Source organism: Phacochoerus africanus, chromosome 2, assembly GCF_016906955.1.
Source record: "Phacochoerus africanus isolate WHEZ1 chromosome 2, ROS_Pafr_v1, whole genome shotgun sequence".
In the NCBI taxonomy this organism is placed as follows: Eukaryota; Metazoa; Chordata; class Mammalia; order Artiodactyla; family Suidae; genus Phacochoerus; species Phacochoerus africanus.
The window spans coordinates 131,257,595-131,279,219 of NC_062545.1; the positions used below are offsets into that span (position 1 = coordinate 131,257,595).

The 21,625-nt window shown below is 48.0% G+C and overlaps 1 protein-coding gene across 1 annotated transcript in view; it reads left to right on the forward strand.

The window, feature by feature from the left end:
• Positions 1–13,599, forward strand: part of PLA2G4E (phospholipase A2 group IVE) — a 72,092-nt gene extending 58,493 nt beyond the window's left edge. The window contains exons 13-20 of the mRNA XM_047766613.1: positions 752–974; positions 4,429–4,543; positions 4,974–5,111; positions 6,539–6,646; positions 7,498–7,701; positions 8,817–8,983; positions 10,955–11,135; positions 11,498–13,599. Of these exons, the coding sequence (XP_047622569.1) occupies positions 752–974; positions 4,429–4,543; positions 4,974–5,111; positions 6,539–6,646; positions 7,498–7,701; positions 8,817–8,983; positions 10,955–11,135; positions 11,498–11,718 (1,357 nt within the window). The 3' untranslated portion in view covers positions 11,719–13,599. The remainder of the gene's footprint in view (positions 1–751; positions 975–4,428; positions 4,544–4,973; positions 5,112–6,538; positions 6,647–7,497; positions 7,702–8,816; positions 8,984–10,954; positions 11,136–11,497) is intronic.
• The last annotated feature ends 8,026 nt before the right edge of the window (positions 13,600–21,625 follow it).

Consider the following 21,625-nt stretch of genomic DNA (forward strand, 5'->3'; position numbering starts at 1 on the left):
TGGAAGCGGCAAAGCCTGGGTTGAAATGTTGGCCTGTAACTCCAGGGCCCAGCACTTACTCTGTGCCAGATACCATCCTCACCATTTTGCATAGATGACTAACTCAGGTCATCTTCGCAAGAATGCTGTGAGGTAGGCACAATTATCATTATTCTCCCCAAGCCACAGATGGGGAGACTGAGGTGAAGAGCAGTTAGGTAACTGGCTGAGTCTGGCTTTGAACCCAGGAAGATTTGGGTCCAGAATCCTCACTTATTTTTGTTGTTGTTGTTGTTGTTGTCTTTTTAGGGTTGCACCTGCGGCATATGGAGGTTCCCAGGCTAGGGGTCGAGTAGCCACTGGCCTATGCCACAGCCACATCAACGCCAGATCCGAGCCATGTCTACAACTTACAGCACATCTCACAGCAATGCCGATCCTTAACCCACTGAGCAAGGCCAGGGATCGAACCTGTGTCCTCATGGATGCTAGTCAGATTCATTTCACTGAGCCATGACGGGAACTCCCCAGAATCTTCACCCTTAAGCAGCATATTCCACCTGGTACACAGCAGGCAGTCACGAAATAGCAGCAGTTGTGACTGACTAAGAGTGTTCTCTGCTCCCCCACCAGCCTCACTCCCTTTCCTCCAGGCTCCTCTCCCAGCAGGTGAGGGTTTCCCAGGACCTTCCCACCTTCTTTCCTGCCAGGGTCCAGGGACGATCTGACCACTGCTGGCTCAGCTCTCTCAGCCATGCCTGTCTTTCTCCAGGACCATGGCTACCTTGTACCGCGACCCCCACTGGTCCTCTAAGAACCTGGAACCTGCCATCTTCGAGGCGCGGAGGCATGTAGTCAAGGACAAGATGCCTGCCCTGTTCCCAGACCAGCTCTCCAAATTCCAGGAGGAGCTCCGGCAGCGCAGCCAGGAAGGCTACAAGGTCACCTTCACAGACTTCTGGGGCCTGCTGATCGAGGCTTGTCTGGGGGATGAGGTAGGTACTCAGCTTCTCCTGGGGTCCGAGCTGCCCTGGCTGACGCCCAGCCCTCCTCCTTCATCGGGCTGTCAAGCCATTCATCACAGCAGAAGGGAGTTAGGTTTAGACCTGCAGAGGGATCCTTGGGCCTTAGGAAGCATGAGGCATCAGAAGGCATGATGGATGCAGATGGTGGGGTTGTCTTCCAACATCCCTTTAGGGTGGCTTAGGTGCCACCCTGAGGAGAGGCAGTGGGGCCTCTGAGAGCCAAAGTACCTGTAAGAGGAAAGAGGAGGGAGCCATCAGACTGTGATGCGAGTCTGACCCCAAATGGAGGAGGGAGGGAAGGCTGGGTGGAAGCATCCTAGCCTGCTGTGTGGTCCAAAGGTCAGCAAGGCCCTTAGAGAGTCCTCCAGCCAAGGTGGCCAGCCGGGGACTCTGGCACCCCTGCTTCAGGCCCCCTGCCCTGTTCAGTCATGGGCTGGGAGCAGCCCAGTAGGAAGTGTGGCCTCAGCACAGACTCAGCCATGGGTTTCTGAGCAGAGTAGCTGGGGCCCTCAGCCAGTTACATGGCCTGTAGCTGGAGGTCTGTTGGGCCCCTTCTCATGGCCACCACGCAGAGGATGCTCAACCCCCACCCATGAGGTCCCTTCCAGCTCTGATAGCCAATGATTTGAGCAATATGTTCCCAAGAAGAGCAGCAGCCTGTGTTGGGTCCCAGCAGCTGTGAGGGCCATGGAGAAGCAGTGGGGTCCCTGAGGGATGCTGCGGTCCTCGACAGCAGGGTGAGGTCAGCTAACCCCTGGCCTCCTCTGACTGCAAAGGCCCCAGGGAGGAACCAGCTTGGGCCATGACTTGGCCCCAAAGCACGGCTTCCCATCAAACTTCTAACCAGGCCCACACAGCTATGTGCCCCACACCCAAAGGTACTGAGGGGGTTCTGACTTCAAATCAGAACTTGCCAGAAGGAGGAGGTGTTAGGGTTGCCTTGTTTTGGTCCCTCGGCCCCAGCCTGCCACAGGAAAGAATTGAAATGGTGGGTGTGTTACAGAAAGTTTATTTGTTTCTTTGCTTGCTTGCTTGCTTGCTTTTTAGGGCCATACCTGGAGCATATGAAAGTTCCCAGGCAAGGGGTCAAATGGGAGCTGCAGCTGCCGGCCTGCCCCACAGCCACAGCAGCGCCAGATCTGAGCCATGTCTGCAACTTACACCACAGCTCACGGCAATGTCAGATACTTAACCCTCTGAGTGAGGCCAGGGATCGAACCTGCGTCCTCACCGATACTAGTTGGATTTGTTTCCACTGCACTACAACGGGAACTCCCAGAAAGTTTCTTAAAACCAAAGTACATTCTCAGAGAAAGAGCAAGCTGCCCTGGGAGTACTGGGAGTAGGAATTGCCCGGCCCTGCAATTGGGTTTTCCTTAAATCCCCATGCTGCAGTCCTGAGTGGGGGCCTGATTTCTCCACCCCAGCCCACTGGTGCTTCTTGCCATAGCCCACTGCACATGCATAAGGGCTGAGTGTTGATTGGTTTCAGGCAGCACCTTATTTGCATGTGGGACAGGTGATAGGGAAGTTCCAGGAGAGTCCCTTCAAGCTATGCCGGCTTGCTCAAGGTGGAGGGAGGGGCATTACAATGAGGCTAGTGGGACGATTATAAGGGTCTGGTAATTCTAGTCTTGGCCAGAGCCTTTGAGTTCAATCTCCATGAAGCGGGACTTGAAGCCTCATGAAGGGACAGCAAGTTATTTTCTAATAATATTTAGTAGATCTCCTCTTCCAGAACACCCAGACATTTTGAGCAACAAGGACTGGCCAAACCTCATCTTCAAAATTGATTCTTTCAACAAAACTAAGGATCTCCTACACGCCAGGAACTGTGCTTGGCAGTGGGGATTTAGACTCAGGAACCCACAGCTTTGGATGGATCCCACCCTACCCTGCCCCTTTCAGTAACCCACTGTCTAATCTGTCCTCATGACTAAGCAGGGCAGGCAGAGGCTGCAGTTGTTGGCTTTTGGATTCAGGCTGGACAGAGTACAATTTCTGGCTTTGCTCTGTGCTATTCCTTTAAATGGGAATTTCGTCAATAAGTGGTGGTTAATGTTTCTAACAGGAGTCAGTGGTGAGGAGCCACACTCCAAAGCATTCACAGTAGAAGTATGAGCGCTGCCCAGGGTTTGGTGTGGGATGAAGCCAAGGTTCCTGGGAAAGCAATTCTAGGATGAATGGGAGGAGGCCCCTGCTCTTCCACTCTGGCCAAGGCAGAAGCCCCTTTCTCTCAGGCCCCCTTGACAGTGTGTTTTGACTGGGTTCATTTCCGAATCTGCAGCCTCTTCTCCTTCCAGGATGGTCAGCTCTGTAGGGCCTATATTTTTGGGTCCGGTTATGACAGGCACCTCATTGGCCTTTCAAGGGAGGCCTAAGAATTGTTTGACCTATACATGCATTTACCATCCCACACAGATTCTGTGGCCTTTATGCACTTGGGTAACCATGCTTGTCACCCAGAAGGCAGCTGCTTGGCCTGGGGACAGAGCCTGGGCCTCTAAAACCTCCACTGGCCTTGTCTACACTGGCTGATTCACTTTGGGAGGTGGCATGTGACTCAGGCTATCTGTAGGACTCCTGCTCTGATTACACTGCATTGTGCTCTGGGGACTTAGAAGGAACTTGACTGCCATCTGGTGCCCATTTCCAAGCCCTTTGTTAAAAAAAAAAAAAAAGAAAAAAAAGCTTTTTTTTTTCTTCCCAAATTTAGGAGGGAGCCCAATATCCAAAGCAGACTTTTTTTTTTTTTTTAATGGGGCTTCTCCTTTGGAATTCCCTTTGTGGCTCAGTGAGTTACAAACCTGACTACTATCCATGAGGATGTGGGTTCCATCCCTGGCCTCACTCAGTGGGTTAAGGATCTAGCATTGCTACAAGCTGCAGTGTAGGTTGCTGATGCGGCTCAGATATAGCATTACTGTGGCTGTGATGTAGGATGGTGTCTACAGTTCCAATTCGACCCCTAGCCTGGGAACTTCCATATGCCACAGGTGCAACCCTAAAAAGCAAAAAATAATAAATAAATGGAGCTGCTCCCATTTGAATGGGGTGGAAGGAGATGGGAACAAAGAGGGGCAGTGGTGGCCTCCTCCATGCCTACCTTTTCTTTCTCTGGTCCCTGAGATGGGAGAAGCTTGGGACTCTGAGGGACAGCCCTAAACTACAGACCGGGGGGAGTGGGGGGACGGCAGCAGGGGGTGGTAAACAGCAAGGGCATGGATGAGTGAACATTCTCCAGGTGCATTTTAAGAGCAGATGCGATTGGTGTCAGCTGGGACTTCCACAGCAGCCCATCACTGGTGGGCTCAGGAGTCAGGAAATGGGCTCCCAGAGCAGAGGTCTAGACTGTCCTCTTATTCTATACTGCTTCCAGGCTGCTTGTCTGCTTCTTCTCCTTAACCCTTTCATTTCCCCACAGAAAAACGAATGCAAACTCTCAGAGCAGCGTGCTGCTTTGTGCCAGGGCCAGAACCCCCTGCCCATCTACCTCACCATCAGTGTCAAGGATGATGTAAGCAACCAGGATTTCAGAGGTAACACTGGTGGCTAGCAATTTATGAGGGGGTCTCTTCTCAGCAGGCACAGGCACTCAGCACCCCAGCACACACGCCCCTTCTGCCCTTGATGCCTGTGGTCCTGAAGCTTCCCGGCTCAGAGGTTTGACGGGACAGAGGAAATAAGGGTCATGAAGGGAAAAGGTCCTAGATATTTCTTAAGCTGCCCAGAAGAAAGGACTCTAGAGACTTGCCCTGCCTTGACATCCATTTTGGTCCTGTTTTCCTGTTTTGAGAAGCAAACGAACCCGTGCAGGGTGCAAACATGGAGCAAGCAGAAACCAGTCACAGGCGCCCCCGTGTGCCCTATGAGGGAACTGCAGCTTCCCTCCCACAGGCTCCTCGAGGAGGGTGGGTGGGACTGTTCCTGACCTGAGACTGATACCTGGCCCTGCTGCTCCCTGTGCAGAGTGGTGTGAGTTCTCGCCCTACGAGGTTGGCCTGCAGAAGTACGGGGCCTTCATTCCTGCCGAGCTCTTTGGCTCCGAGTTCTTCATGGGGCGGCTGATGAGGAGGATTCCAGAGTCGCAGATGTGCTACATGCTAGGTAACTCCAGGCTGGAGGTGGGGGGTGGGGTGCAGGGAACCCCACCCCAGGCTGGGTAGGCTTTACCTTTGAATTGAAGGAATGACTAGAAGACACACTCTGTATCCCCAGGATCTTGTCCCAGGTGCTGGAACTGGTTTGGGTTGCCCCTCAGGCATATGATCCTTCTGGCATTTGCTGGCATCTTCCTCTCCCTCATCCCAGGAGAGGCTCCTGAGCCTACCCTGAGACCAGTCTCCCAGACTGCACTGATCTCCCTGGGCCCAAAAGGACCTGACAGGGGCCCCTAGGTCATTGGGGCCTCCAGGGGACTCTCCCGATGTCCTGGTCTCCAGTGGTCTCCTTGGGATCTATTCAGAACCAGACTGGGAATGGCAGGCAGAGATGGAAGCTTCTGGAACTCCTAGTCCCTCTACCTCTGACTCTAGGCAGCACCATGGCTCTTTTTGGAGGGGATGGGGGCTGACTCAGTTCCAGGGATGCAAGGAGCCAGAGGAGACCTCAGGGTGAAGACAGTCTCTGGGGAAGCCGGGCCCAGCTCCCAACACTAGGCTCCCTGGTTCTCCAGAATCTGGTCCACTGAGTACAGGGGCCTGACTGGGATGTCCACTCATAGAGTTCTTCCCTTCAGAAGAAAGGGCAACTGCAAAAAATAGACCCATCTTGACAGCCTCAACAACAGTCATGCTCTGGTTTAAACTAGTTGTCCACACCCACTCCCTTCCATGTATCCCAAATCCAACCCACCCCAGAAAGTCCCACTTTCTCCTGTGAGGTCTGTCCTGAAGCCCACAGCCCCCAGCAGCCTCTCCTTTCTTTGAGCACCTATGCTGTTAGGCATGTGGCTCAGAAATCTGTAGTTAAGACACTTGGGCTTGAACTCTGGTTCCTCATTTATCAGCTGTGCAAAGTGGGCCAAATTACCTGATCTTTGTGAGCTTTAATTTTCTCATCCATAAATTGGGCTTGAGAGTAAAACCACCCTTACTGAGGATCCAGATGGGTTGATGTATGTGAATGATTTCATATGAGTATTATTGTGTTGCATTCTTTAATCATAATAATTAGAGATGGCATGACATTGACTGAGTGCTCACCAGGTGCCAGGCACTGTCCTAAACTGGTGTATTAACTGATGCAAAGGGTGATGTCTATACTTGAACTTGAAGCCTGTACTTGTCCACATAAGGTTCCTGCTGGGGCTGTGTCTTATGAGTCTTCATACGCTCTCCCAGCTCCAAGAGGAGGGTGGAGAAGACCTGTCTCCTGCATCAGCTGCACTATGGGAAGAGGGCAGTCAAAGCCTGTCCCACCCCATGAGCAGCCTGACTGGGAAGGGGCATCAAGGCCAGGGCAGAACCAGTCAGTATGTGGGTGGGCCTGGAGGCGCTTGGGCAGAGCTACTCACGGCTGGTCCCACTCCCTAGGTTTGTGGAGCAGTATCTTCTCCCTGAATCTGCTTGATGCCTGGAATCTGTCCCACACCTCAGAGGAGTTTTTCCACATGTGGACAAGGGATAAAATGCATGATATCGGTGGGTGAAACACTGGCTTTCCTTCTTGATTGGGAGATGGGGGGTGGGGAAGGAGGGTACCAACTGAGGACCAGTCCACCTGCCATGTGTTTTGACATCATCCCTGCGGCCCACAGAGATAGGAGGCAGTTAGGGCTAGAGGGTCTACCCTTCCTGGATGGAAGGGTGATTGTGATGGACACGCCCATGCAGCTCTGGCCTGGCCCAGGGGCATGCATGCACTGTGCGGTAGGCTTGCTACAGCTACACAGTGCCCAGGAGAGCTGAAGAGGGTGGAGTCTATGAGCGAAATTCAAGGCTGCTCCTCTGGATGTCATCCTCTCTGGAACCCCTCCTTGCCCGTCACACTGGCTCCCTCTCCACTACCCTGCCCCTATTCTGTTTCTCCCTTGGGGCCTCCTGGCTCAGATGCCAGGGCCTTGAGAACTGGGCAAAGAAGAAAATTCCCATTATGGCTTAGTGGTAATGAACTTAACCAGTATCCATGAGGATGCAGATTTGATCCCTGGCCTTGCTCAGTGGATTAAGGATTCAGTGTTGCTGTGAGCTGTGGCATAGGTTGCAGATGTGGCTAGGATTCCATGCATGTGGCTGTGGCTGTGGCGTAGGCCAGCAGCTGTAGCTCCAATTCAGTCCCTAGCATGGGAACTTCCATATGCCGGAGGCCCTAAAAAAAAAAAAAAAAAAAAAAAAAAAAAACAAAACAAAAACCAAAAAACTAGGCAAGGAAGGAGTGCACTGCATTGATAGGCTGACTCCTGGGTGTGGGGCTACCACACTGTGCTTCACCTGGGCAATCCTGGGACCCCAGTTCTGTGACCTGCCCTCCATCCCCACTCCCTCTCCTGCAGAAGATGAGCCACTCCTACCTGAAATTCCCAAATGTGATGCCAACGTCCTGGACACCACGGTGGTGACGCCAGCATCGTGGCTGTCTGATACTTTCCGCAATGTCCTCACCCATCGGGCCTTTGTGTCCCAGTTCCACAACTTTCTGCTGGGGCTGCAGCTGCACACCGACTACCTCCAGAACAGCCAGTTCTCCATGTGGAAAGGTAACCTTACCTGCTGCCAACGAGGTCTGCCCTCTCTTTGGAGGAAGAAGAGTGGATATGGAGGCTGCCACAGAGTGAAGGATGAGAAACTCCTCTACTCCAGGAGTGCACTGGGCCGAGGGCAGGCTCTCCCCACAGCAGAGTCCACATTGGTGAAGCCTCAAACAGAGGGTGGAGCGGTGGTGTATGTAATAATTGTACAAACGCCACACAACATCTTTATGACAATCCCAGGAGGTAGAAGCTGGCCCCATTTTACCTGTGGGGAAATGTGTGTCCTGACTTTCTATAGCTGTGTTCTGGGGGCATCTTTTGATGTGAGTGATGCCCCCGGAGTCAGGCTGGGATGGCCCAGTGCAGAAGCCCCCAAATGGTGAATGTTAGAGCTGGGTCTTAAACTGTGGCCTTGGAATTCCCATGGTGGCTCAGGGTTAAGAACCCAACATAGTGTCCATGAGGATGTGGGTTCGATCCCTGGCCTCTCTTGGTGAGTTAAGGATCCAGCGTTGCCACAAGCTGTGGCATAGGTTGAAGCTGTGGTTCAGATCCAGCATTGCTGTGGCTGTGGTGTAGGCCAGCAGCTGCAGCTCTGGTTCAACCCCTAGCCTAGGAACTTCCATATGCTGCAGATGTGGCCTTAAAAGAAAAAGGAAAAAAAAGTACTGTGGCCTTAAAGCTTCAGCTCAGTGCCTCATTCCCACCCTGCTAAGGCTCTGAGATTGACTTGCTACCATCATTGGTATTTTACTTGGCCATGGCCTACAAATGGCAGCTTGAGCCTGGCCTAATAATCCATCTTCTCATGGTATGGGGAGGAAAGGGCAGCCGGCTGTGGGCCCAGAGTTTGCACTAATTTATGGTCTTAAGCCCCTGCTACCCCACAAGCTCTGTGGCTGAGCCTCAGTGGGTTTTATGTCCATGTTCCATAAAAGACTTGCTAAAGCCCCAAGGTAATACTGGTCTTCCTCAGCCCACTCAGGGGCCCCTGGGACTCACCAGGCATCCTGGCCAATGTGAAGGCTGGAGGCCAGGCTGAGGTGCAGGAGCTCCAGGCAGGGTATCTGGTCCCCACCAGGTGTCTCTGAGTGAAGGTAACTGGAAGCCTCAATTTTCAGACACGGTGCTGGACAGCTTCCCCAACCAGCTGACAGGGTCTGTGAACCACCTGTGCCTGCTGGACACCGCGTTCTTTGTCAACTCCAGCTACCCGCCCCTCCTCAGGCCTGAGAGAAAAGTTGACCTCATCATCCACCTCAATTACTGTGCCGGGTCCCAGACAAAGGCAAGTGCAACAAGGAACGGCTCCCCGGGCTGCTCCCCACAGGCTCCTAGACTCGGCATCGGAGAAGCTCAAGGCTCTAATACCTGACGGAGGTTAGATGTCCAGACCTCAGGGGGGCAGCCTGCTGGTCCTCACGCGTTGGGGCCCAGAGTTTACTAGGTTCACTGAGCTAGTTCTAATTTTATTCTTACATTTGAGTATTTTCCACATTTGGCAATTCTTTAGCTGCAAAAGAAAGTGCAGTTTTTTAAAAAAATAGCCTTAATAGAGTTGAGTCAGTTCTAAAGCTTGTAATGCTCTTTTTTCTTTTTTTCTTTTTTGTCTTTTCTAGGGCCGCACCTGCAGCATATGGAAGTTCCCAGGCTAGGGGTCTAATTGGAGCTGTTGCTGCCAGCCTACACCAGAGTCATAGCAATGCCAGATCTGAGCCACTTCTGCAACCTACACCACAGCTCAGGGCAACGCCGGATCCTTAACCCACTGAGCGAGGCCAAGGATCGAACCCGTAACCTTATGGTTCCTAGTTGGATTCGTTAACCACTGAGCCACTAAAGGAACTCCAGTAATGCTCTTTTTTTTTTTTTTTTTTTAAGCTTTTTAGGGCTGACCCGCAGCATATGGAAGTTCCCAGTGTAGGGGTCAAATCAAAGCTACAGCTGATGGCCCACACCACAGCCATAGCAACTCGGGATCCGAGCCATGTCTGCAACCTACCCCACAGCTCACAGCAACGCCGGATCCTCAACCCACTGAATGGGGCCAGGTATCGAACCTGCATCTTCATGGATACTAGTCAGGTTCATTAACTGCTGAGCCATGATGGGAACTCTGAGATGCTCTATTTTAAAAGTGATCACATAGTTTTCTACCCACCCACCCAGCAGAAGTATGACCTTCCATGTAATTATACCAAAGAGTTAGGACCAAAGATTTTTATTTATTTACTTTTGAAAATTTCTGGCTTTTTAAGGGAAAGAAACTATTGTTTCTACTATCTACTTTAATACAGTCCTATCCTGAGGCCAGGAAAGGGGGAGTGGAGACAGATGACAAGCATGACTCCAATGATAATGCCATGTTTGTAAACAAGGGACAGTACTTTCCTACACATGATCTTACCTGATCCTTAATACCAGCTCTTTGAGGTAGTTGGCACAACTGCTATTATGTCTATGTTATAGGTGAGGAAGGTGAGGCACAGAGAGGGTAAGTGGCTTGCTTAAGGTCACACAGCTCATGAGCATACAACAGAGGGTAGAACTAAGGGGATTCTGGTACTCTTGTGCCTGCTACTCCTTCTGTTATCTCATGTTTATAAAAAATGCTCTTTCGGGAGTTCCCATTGTGGCGCAGTGGTTAACGAATCCGACTAGGAATCATAAGGTTGCGGGTTCGATCCCTGGCCTTGCTCAGTGGGTTAAGGATCCGGCGTTGCCGTGAGCTGTGGTGTAGGTTGCAGATGCAGCTCGGATCCTGTGTTGCTGTGGCTCTGGCATAGGTCGGCGGCTACAGCTCCGATTCGACCCCTAGCCTGTGAACCTCCATATGCCACAGGAGCGGCCCTAGAAAAGGCAAAGACAAAAAAAAAAAAAAAAAGATGCTCTTTCAGAGTCCTTCCCAGCCCTGTAGCACTTTGTCAGTCCAAAGCCCATGCATGTCCCACAGGAGCCTGGTCAGCCAAGTCTGCCACCATCTCAGGGAGCCACCCACATATTCAGGTCTGATTTTGCATCATCAAAAGGGCTTCTGTTCATTTTCCTTGGGGAAGATGCTTGCAGTTGGGCACACACCAACCTACTGCCTCAGGCTCTTCATCCTGACCCAGCTTTGTCCTAAAAATAGCACAAACAGGCAAAGCAGTCAGAGACCTGAGTCTGGAAAGATCAGGGAGCTGGAGCTAAGAACTCTGTATTTCTTACCCACTCCCAACCCCATCCTGATACTCAAATGCATCCTCCTGTGATGTTCTAGCCCATGAAACAAACCTGCGAGTACTGCACCGAGCAGAACATCCCCTTCCCCAAATATGAGGTGCAGGAGGAGGACAACCTCAAGGAGTGCTACCTGCTGGAGAACTCCCAGGAGCCTGACGCCCCCATCGTGATTTTCTTCCCACTCATCAATGACACCTTCCAAAAGTACAAAGCCCCAGGTAAGCCACCGCCACCGTGAGCTCGCACCCTACCTGCCCTGGCCTTCGACCAAGAGCTCCTGCTCTTAGGCTGTGTGAGGGAACAGGGAAGCCTGGCCCAGCTCCAGTCTGAGCCAACCTTAGCTTTGGCAAGAAAGAATAGCTCCCCACCCCCCACCCCCCATAGCCCCCTGCTCCTGGCTCTGTACTGGTGCAGGGCCAGTCCTAAGACAGGCAAGCTGTGTCCCTGCTCTGAGGGATCGGAAGGTGTGCGCACACACATGCCTGTGTGTGCAGGGGTGGACCTTGGGGAGACGAACAGAGACAAGCCACTACAACGTCACATAATAAAGGGGCTACCATGAGTCCTTCTGCTCTTCCAGGTGTGGAGCGAAGCCCCGAGGAGCTGGAGCAGGGCCAGGTTGACATCTATGGCCCCAAAACTCCCTACGCCACCAAGGAGCTGACGTACACGGAGGCTGCCTTCGACAAGCTGGTGAAGCTCTCTGAGTATAACATCCTGAATAACAAGGACAAGCTCCTTCAGGCCTTACGACTGGCGGTGGAGAAGAAGAAACGCCTGAAGAGCCAGTGTCCCCTCTGAAGTCCCAGGGCACCTCACTGATCCTGTGTCTGCTTCTAGCGTCAGAGACACAGAGCCCACCAGGGCTGAACCCACCCACACAGCTAGCTCTGCTCTCTGGCAGGGGCTGCAGGCAGGCTGGCCTGAGCTTTGTACCAAAAAAACAAAAATTTCTTAAAGTTGAAAGAGACAGAGAAAAAGACAAAGGAAAGTAACAAAGGGAGGTATTAGGATTTTGTACCCACTGGAATTTTTTTAAACCTTCCCTGCAGGGAAAAGGGGTCCACCAGCCGAAAGCTCCCACACATGCCTAAAGTGTGGCAAATAAAAGCACGCCTGGTTTTATGTACAGAAGAGGCTGGGACTTACCTGGTGGATTAGTGGGTTAAAGATCCAGCTCTGTCACTGCTGTGGTGGGGGTTTGATCCCTGGCCTAGCGCCCTCACCTCATTACTCCTCTCTGTTCAGGGGATGCTCAGGAAGATCTGAGAAGCATTCTGAGTTCTCTGGAAACAGTGCTTTTTAAAATTTAAGGCAATGATATTCTTGTGATTTTTTTTATAGGTAGTTGTATTTTATGATTTTTATTTTTATGAATCAGCAAATTAATAGGAAGCATGACACTCAAAAGATCTCGGTGGAGCAATGGAATCATCCTGGTCCCTTTAACAACAAACACAAACAGGTGAGGGGGTTTCAGCAGCCCCTCTGAAGCTACTCGGAGCCCCAGGACCAGTGTTCCCTGGGATCCTGACCAGGCAGCCCTGTCTGAGCATCCAGCTCCAGTGAAAGGCAAGGCAGAGCAGCTCAGGTTTGCCGAATAAGGATCTAGGATGCAGCTCAAGGATATCAGGTGGGTGCTGGTGCCAGGCACCGCTCAGGCCAGGGGCCGCCACTCATTGATCAGCCTGCTCCAACAGCATGTCTCAGTCCTCTCACCACCTCCTCTCTGGTTTCCAGGTGGGATTATTTATTTCTAAATGAGATTCCTCTTATTTATTATGTAAACACTGTGGCCAGCACATCCCAACTCTTGAAGAGCCACCCTGAGAAAACAGAACTGGAAAGGATCCACCCAGAAAGAACCAGGTTAACCCCTAGGAAGAAGTTCATCCATGGAGATGGTTCCCAGATGAATTGCTGGGAAAGCCCTGGGACACAGAGAAGCCCGAAGTCTCTAGGGCTCCCATCAGGCTGGGAACTTAACTAAAGAAATGTGTAACCTGAGCCACTGAGCTGCCGGAGCCCATGGAAAGTGTGACCAGAAAGGCATGTGGTCTGCATGAAACCCAGCAAACCTGGAAGACGGCCCTCTTTATGGGCCACCATGCTCCTTAAGCAGTCCTTTGGATGTTACAAGAACTGTCCTCTGATTTACATCCTTGCTACTTAAAGTGTGGTGGGAGCTGGTTAGAAATGCAGAATCTCGGGCTCTACCCCAGCTATACAATTAATCAGAATCTGCATTTTAAGGAGATTCCCACCTCCTCGCCACTGCCCCCAGGTGATGCCTGTGTACCCTAAAATCTGAGAGGCGTGGATTGATGTTAGACTCTCCCGTAAAGTGGAAAGCATGAATCCATCAACTCCCCTGAGCCACTGATAAACAGAGCTCCTGCAGATCTGGTCCCCACTTCCAAAGGATGCTGACCTGGGACGCCACCCCTCCCCTCCACCACAGCAGCCAGCTGCCTCTGCTTTGCCATCTTTTCCTTCCAGCTGCAGCAAACAGGTTCTACTTAAACTATCCGAGTGAACCACGGGACAAGACCTGAGTGTTTATTGTAAGGTGAAGGCAGACCTGCCCTGGATTCCTCAAAGTATGTAAAACAAGATTTATAAAATCACTGTATCATCTTAGCATGGAATAAACTGGCCATGTGGGTCAGTGCTGTCAACTCATCTGCCTTCATTAACCCGCTGCTGTAAAATATGTGTAACTCCTGCCTGGGCTTCACACACACCTGCCAGAGGTGTGAGAAGGCCACTTCCAGTCCCACCCCCCTCCCCTCCTACATGGGTGCCCCCTTCTTGTGATGGGCTGCCCCTCTGTTTTAATGAGGCCATGTCAGGGACCAGTGGAGCACCAGCCCTTGCTGATGGACGCTGTTTGAAGTTCAGATGGTTTTCTGGAAGTGCTGATAGAGGGGAAGGAAGAGCAGCCAGCTCAGCCAAGCAGCTACCTGATACTCAGTGGTCCCTGAATAGCCTTTGCTTTCCAGGAACGTAGAGAGGTATGGGGGGGCGGGGGGAGAAATGAAAAGATTTTTCTACAGACTTGAGAAGTTAAAGAGTCACATGGCTTCTGAAACAAGGTTGCCAAGGAGTTCCCGTTGTGGCACAGTGAAAATGAATCCGACAAGGGACCATGAGGTTTTGAGTTCGATCCCTGACCTCACTCAGTGGGTTAAGGATCCGGCGTTACCATGAGCTATGGTGTAGGTCGCAGTGCGGCTCAGATCTGTCATTGCTGTGGCTGTGGTGTAGGCCAGCAGTAACAGCTCCGATTTGACCTCTAGCCTAGGAACTTCCATATGACACTGGTGCGGCCCTAAAAAAGATAAAAGACAAAAAATAAAACAAGGCCACCAATGTCACAGAGCAGGAGATGAGTAAGGGCCACACAAGGAATAAGGAGTGTCGTTGGCTCCAAGAGGGGCAAGGCCACAGTGCCCTGGAGAGAACAGGGAGGCTTCCTCCCCAGTTTCCCTGCTATAATTAAGTAGAATATTAAGGCGTTCTCATTGTGGCTCAGCAGTAATGAACCTGACTAGTATCTATGAGGACATAGGTTTGATTCCTGGCCTCGCCTAGTGGGTTCAGGATCCAGCATTGCCATGAGCTGTGGCATAGGTCACAGATGGGGCTCGGATCTGGAGTTGCTGTGGCTGTGGTGCAGGCCGGCAGCTGTAGCTCTGATTCAACCCCTAGTGTAGGAACCTCCATATGCTGCAGGTACGGCCTTAAAAAAGCAAAAAAAAGAAAATTAAAACTCTCTCCCCCAGTTTCCCCCCCACCCTGTCTCCCTTTTCCTTCCCAATAGTGGCCACACCCGTATGCAGCCCAGACACCCTGCCCCACGGTAGATGTTTTCTGCCCTGACATCCCTATGGAGACCCTTCTCCCCAAGGTCACCAGTGTCCTCCTAATGGCCAGTACACTGAGCCAAACGGCACCGGCGCTTTATAGGCCTTATCTTACCCGACTGTTCTCCGCCTTTGGCCCTGCAGGCCACCCCCTCCTTCCTGAGACCCTCCCTTCCCAGCACTTCCTTGCCAACAGCAGTTCAGTTCGGTTCCGACTGCAAATATTTATTGCCTTCCCACCACATGCCAGTCTCTGCTGTGGGCGCTGGGACAATAAAAAGGATTAACAATGGACACTTCCAGGAGCTTCCTTCTAGGCCCACGAAGGAGGCCTACCTGGAAACAGGCTGGCGGTACAAAGAGGAAATTCAGCATTTGCTGTGCACACAGCGGGCACATATTAGGGACTGCCGACCTAGCCCTAGAATGAAGGAGCCAGATGTACTGGGCGTCTTTGGTCCTGGGTTTCTTCCACTTTTGAGCCCCTGCCCTGGCCGTCCCTCCCCCCACTCCTGTAACTGCTGGGCCTTGAGGCTCTCTCCTTAGTGTCCCCCCCTTCTCAGGCTATACTCTTCTCAAGCAATCTCATTTTCACCCAGGACTTCTTTTATATTTTTTTAATTTTTTCAATTTTTATTTAATTTTATTGGAGTAGAGTTGACTTAACAATGTTGTGTTCATTTCAGGTGTACAGCAAAGTGAATCATTCATACATATAAATATATCCATTTTTTCTTTCCATATAGGTTATTACAAACTCTTGAGTAGATTGTCCTGTGCTATACAGGTTCTCTTTAATCATCTATTTTATACAGTGGTGTGTATATGTTATTCGCACCCTCCCAATCCTTCCTTCCCCCCCTCAGCAGTTTCACCCTGGTAACCAAAAGATGGGTTTTGAAATGTTGGTTTCTGTTTTATAAGTTCTTTTGTGTCATTTTTTATTAGATTCCATATAAGTGATATCATATGATATATGTCTGACTTACTATACTCAGTACGATAATCTCTAGGTCCATCCATGTTGCTGCAAATGGCATTAATGAATTCTTTTTTTTCTTTTTTTTTTTTTTGTCTTTCTGCCATTTCTTGGGCCGCTCTCACGGCATATGGAGGTTCCCAGGCTAGGGGTCAAATCAGAGCTGTAGCCACCGGCCTCCATCAGAGCCATAGCAACTTGGGATCTGAGCAGCGTCTGCAACCTACACCACAGCTCACTGCAATGCCGGATCCTTAACCCACCAAGCAAGACCAGGGATTGAACCCGCAACCTCGTGGTTCCTAGTCGGATTTGTTAACCACTGCACCGCGATGGGAACTCTGCATTAATGAATTCTTTTGTAAAGCTGAGTAATATTCCACTGTATCTCTGTACCACACCTTCTTGATCCATTCCTGTTGATGGACATTTAGATTGCTTCCATGTCTTGACCATTGTAAATAGCGCTGCAATAAATATTGGGGTGCATGTATCTTTTTGAATTATGGTTTTCTCCAGATATATGCCTAGGGGTAGGATTGCTGGATCATATGGTAGTTCTATATTTAGTTTTTTAAGGAACTGCCATAATGTCCTCCTGGCTTCAGTCTATACTACAAAGTCATACTAATCAAAACGGCATGCTTTGGCAAAACCCCCCAGAAATCTAGATCAGTGGAACAGGATAGAAAACCCAGAAATAAACTCATATACCTATGGTCAACTAATCTATGACAAAGGAGGCAAGAATGTACAGTGGAGGAAAGAGAGGCTCTTCAGTAAGTGGTGCTGGGAAAACTGGACAACTGTATGTAAAAGAATGAAATTAGAACATTTTCTAACACCATACACAAAAATAAACTAAAAATGGTTTAAGAACATAAACATAAGGCCAGATACTATAAAACTCTTAGAGGAAAACATAGGCAGATCACTCTTTGACATTAATTGCAGCAATACCTTGTTTGAGCCTCTCTTCCTAGAATAATGAAAATAAAAACAAAAATAAATCAATGGGCCCTAATTACACGTAAAAGCCTTTGCACAGCAAAAGAAATGATAAAAAATGAAAAGACAACCCACAGAATGGGAGAATTATATCAAAAAAACAAAAATTTGTCCAGTAAAAAATGGACAGATGATCTAAATAGACCATTTCTTGGAGTTTGTGTCTTGGCACAGCAGAAATGAATCCAACTAGGAACCATGAGGTTGTGGGTTTGATCCCTGGCCTCGCTCAGTGGGTTGAGGATCCAGCATTGCCGTGAGCTGTGGTGTAGGTCACAGACACAGCTCAGATCTAGCATTGCTGTGGTTGTGGCATAGGTCAGCAGCTATAGCTCTAATTAGACCCCTAGCCTGGGAACCTTCATATGCCGACAGTGTGGCCCTAAAAAGACAAAAGACAAAAAAATCAAATAAAGTAAAATAAACAGACATTTCACCAAAGAGGACAGACAGATGGAAAAAAAAAAAAAAAAAAAAACATGAAAAGATGCTCAACATCACTAAGTAAAAACTACAATGAGGCATTACCTCACACCAGTCAAGAATGGCCATCATCAAAAAGTCTACAAACAGGAGTTCCCGTCGTGGTGCAGTGGTTAACGAATCCGACTAGGAACCATGAGGTTGCGGGTTCGGTCCCTGCCCTTGCTCAGTGGGTTAAGGATCCGGCGTTGCCGTGAGCTGTGGTGTAGGTTGCAGACGCGGCTCGGATCCCGAGTTGCTGTGGCTCTGGCATAGGCCGGTGGCTACAGCTCCGATTCAACCCCTAGCCTGGGAACCTCCATATGCCTCGGGAGCGGCCCAAGAAATAGCAAAAAGACAAAAAAAAAAAAAGTCTACAAACAATAAATGCTGGGAGAGTGTGGAGAAAAGGGAACCCTCCTACACCGTTGGTGGGAATATAAATTGATGCAATCACCCAGGATTTCTGTTAATATTTTGAAAACTCTTGGAGTTCCCTGGTAGCTCTGGTGGTGTTACCATTGTGACTCAGGTCCCTGTTGTGGTGCAGGTTTAATCCCTGACCCTGTAACTTCTGCATGACACAACACAGAAAAAAATAAATAAATAAAAGGAAGGAAGGAAGGAGAAAGAAAGAAAGAAAGAAAGAAAGAAAGAAAGAAAGAAAGAAAGAAAGAAAGAAAGAAAGAAAGAAAGAAAGAAAGAAAGAAAGAAAGAAAGAAAGAAAGAAAGAAAGAAAAAGAAAGGAAGGAAGGAAGGAAGAAAGAAAGAAAGAAAAAGCTCTCAAACCTTTAGCTCTGGCCAAGCTAATGTCCTAAGTTCTTGATTCATGTGCTCAAATTCCGTACCAGATAGTATTGCTTTTGCTACATAACCAAAAAAGTCTGAAGTGTCTTAAACAAAAGTTTATTTCTCCATATTTAATCAGAGACTCAGGTTCCTTTTAGCTCTTCTACCACCCTTAAGTTTTCCTTCTGGTCCAATATGGCTGCTAGAGCTCTACCCATCATGTCCACATTCCAGGCAGCAGGGAGGATAAAGCAGTCTGAGCATATTTCATATTATATAATGCCCTAAGTTTCATCTAGATTATGGCATGTGATAGGATTTCCTTCCTTTTTAAGGCTGAATAATATTTCATTGTATATGTACATACAAATTTTGTCCATTCATCTAACAATCGACACTTGGGTTGCTTCCATCTCTTGACTACTGTGAATAGAGCTGATATGAACATGACTGTACAAATATCTCTTAGAGACCCTACCTTCAATTCTTTTGGCTGTATGCCCAGAAATGGGGTTGCTGGTTAATATGGAAGTTCTATCTTTGTTTGAGAAACCACCTACTATTTCCCATAGCAATCTGCAGATTGCAGATTCACTTCTGCAATCTGCCTTTTTTCCACTAAGAACATATTCTAAGCATTTTCCCAGTCATTAATATTCTTCTTAAATGCACAATTTTCAGAAACTGCACAGGAATCCATCATCTGCTTAACTAGTCTTTCATGGTGGAGCAACTAGTCAAAGCTTTTCATTATTATAAATAATATGCTGATAGACATTCCTTAGATAAAGCTTTATATTCACTATTCCCTCAGGATAAAATTCCTGAGATGTGTGAGCATGTCTAACCTAGACTAGTAAAGGTATAATTGACGTACAATAAACTGCATGTATTTAAAGTCCACAATTTGATGAGTTTCGACAGATGTGTACAACTGTCAGCCATCACCACAAACAAGATAATGAGCAAATCCACCCCTACAAAAGTTTTCTTGTGCTCTTTGTAATCCTTCCCTTTGCTTCTTCCCTGCTGGGTCATGTGGTAGATGTATGCATCACTTTTAAAGAAACTATCAAACTGTTTTCCAAAGTGTTTGTACCATTTTACATTCCACTGGCAATGGATGAGAACTGCAGTTGCTCCACATCCTCACCAACAACTGATCAGACTTAATTTTAGACATTCTAATAGGCATATCGTAGTATCTCAGTGTGGTTTTAATTTGCATTTTCCTAACAATGAATGATGTTGGACATCTTCTCATGTGCTTATTTGCCACCCATGCATCTTCTTTAGTGAAGCATCCAAATATCTTCTTTCTATTTTTAAAATTGGGCAGTTAGTTTTCTTATTGGCAAGTTGTAAGCGGTCTTCAGGTATTCTGGATACAAGTCCTTTATCAGATATGTAATTTGCAAATGTATTCTCAGTGTGATTTGTCTTTTCATTCTCTTTATAGTATCTTTCAAAGATCAAGAGTTCTTAATTTCGATGAAGTTCAGTTTATCAATTTTTTTCTTTTATAGACCATGCTTTTAGTATCATCTAAGAAAACCTTCCCTACACAAGGTAGCAAAGATTTTCTGTTTTCTTCTAGAAATTTCATAATTTTAAGTCTTAAATTTGTTTATAATCACTTTGAGATAATTTTTACATATGGTGCAAAGTAGAGATCAAAGTTCATCTTTTCAGATATAGATATCCAACCGTTCTAGCATTATTGGTTGAAAAGACTTCCCTTTAGCCATTAAATTGTCTTTGTATTTTGTCAAAAATCAATTGACCATATATATGTGTAGGTCTATGTCTAGACTCTATTTTTTCCATTGCTATATCTTGGAACAACCTATATCTATCTTTATACCTATACCATGCTATCTTGATTTCTGTAGCTTTATAATAAGTTTTAAAATTAGGTAGTATAAGTCCTCTAACTTTTTTATTATTCAAAGTTGTTCTGTTTTAGGTCCTTTGCATTTACATGTGAATTTATTTATTTATTTATTTAGTCATTTATTTATCTATCTATTTTTGTCTTTTGAAGGCCGCACCTGAGGCATATGGAGGTTCCCAGGCTAGGGGTCCAATCGGAGCTGTAGCCACCGGCCTACGCCAGAGCCACAGCAACGCCATATCCAAGCTGCCTCTGCGACCTATACCACAGCTTACGGCAACACCAGATCCTTAACCTACTGAGCAAGGCGAGGGATTGAACCTGCAACCTCATGGTTCCTAGCTGGATTATTCATTTCAGAACTCCCTACATGTGAATTTAGAATCAGCTTGTCAATTAACAAAAATAAAAGCCTGCTGAGACTGCAGTAAATCTATATATCATTTTGGAGGAAATTGACATCTTAACAATATTGAGTTTTCTGATCCAAAAGCATGGTCTACATTTTCGTTTTATTTAGGCCTTCTTTACTTCTCCCAGAAATGCTTTTTAATTCTTAGTGTATAGAACTCATACTTTTTTTTTAAGATTTATCCCTCTTAATTTACTATTTTGATGCTATTGCAAATGATAATGATTTTTTCTTTTCTTTTTTTTTTTTTTTGTCTTTTTACTGCCACACCTGAGGCATACGGAGGTTCCCAGGCTAGGGGTCAAATAGGAGTTACGGCTGCCAGCCTACACCTCAGCCACAGCAATGCAAGATCCAAGCTGCGTCTGCAACCTACACCACAGCTTATGGCAATGGTTAACCTACTGAGTGAGGCCAGGGATCAAACCTGCGTCCTCATGGATGGTAGTCAGATTCATTGCCGATGAGCCATGACGGGAACTCTGCAAATGATAACTATTTTTTACTTCGTTGCCCCATCATTCATTTCTAATATATAAAAATATAATATGAACATTTATATTATATAAGATAATAAATTTAAGGAATTCCCATGGTGGCTCAGCGGGAACGAATCTGACTAGTATCGATTAGGATGAGGGTTCGCCCCTTGGCCTCAGTGGGTTAAGTATCAGGTCTTGCTATGGTTGTGTCATAGGCCAGCACCTGTAACTTGGATTCGACCCTAAACTGGGAACTTCCAGGAGTTTCCGTCGTGGCGCAGTGGTTAACGAATCCGAGTAGGAACCATGAGGTTGCAGGTTCGGTCGCTGCCCTTACTCAGTGGGTTGGGGATCCGGCGTTGCCGTGGGCTGTGGTGTAGTTTGCAGACGCGGCTCGGATCCCGCGTTGCTGTGGCTCTGGCGTAGGCCGGCGGCTACAGCTCCGATTGGACCCCTAGCCTGGGAACCTCCATATGCCGCGGGAGCGGCCCAAAGAAATAGCAAAACAAGACAAAAAAAAATAAAAATAAAAATAAACTGGGAACTTCCATATGCCACACGTGTGGCGCTATAAAGCAAAAGCAAAATATTGATAAAAATAAATTCATCTTATATATAAAAATATAATAAAAATTTATGTCTTATACCCAACAACTTTGCTAAACTCATTAGTTCTAGTAGATTTTTTTGGTAGATTCTATAGAATTTTCTACATAGATGATCATATTTTCTGCAAATAAAGACAGCTTTACTTCTTCCTATCCTGTCTGGATACCTTTTCTTTTTCTTGCCTCACTGTACTAACTAGAGCCTCTG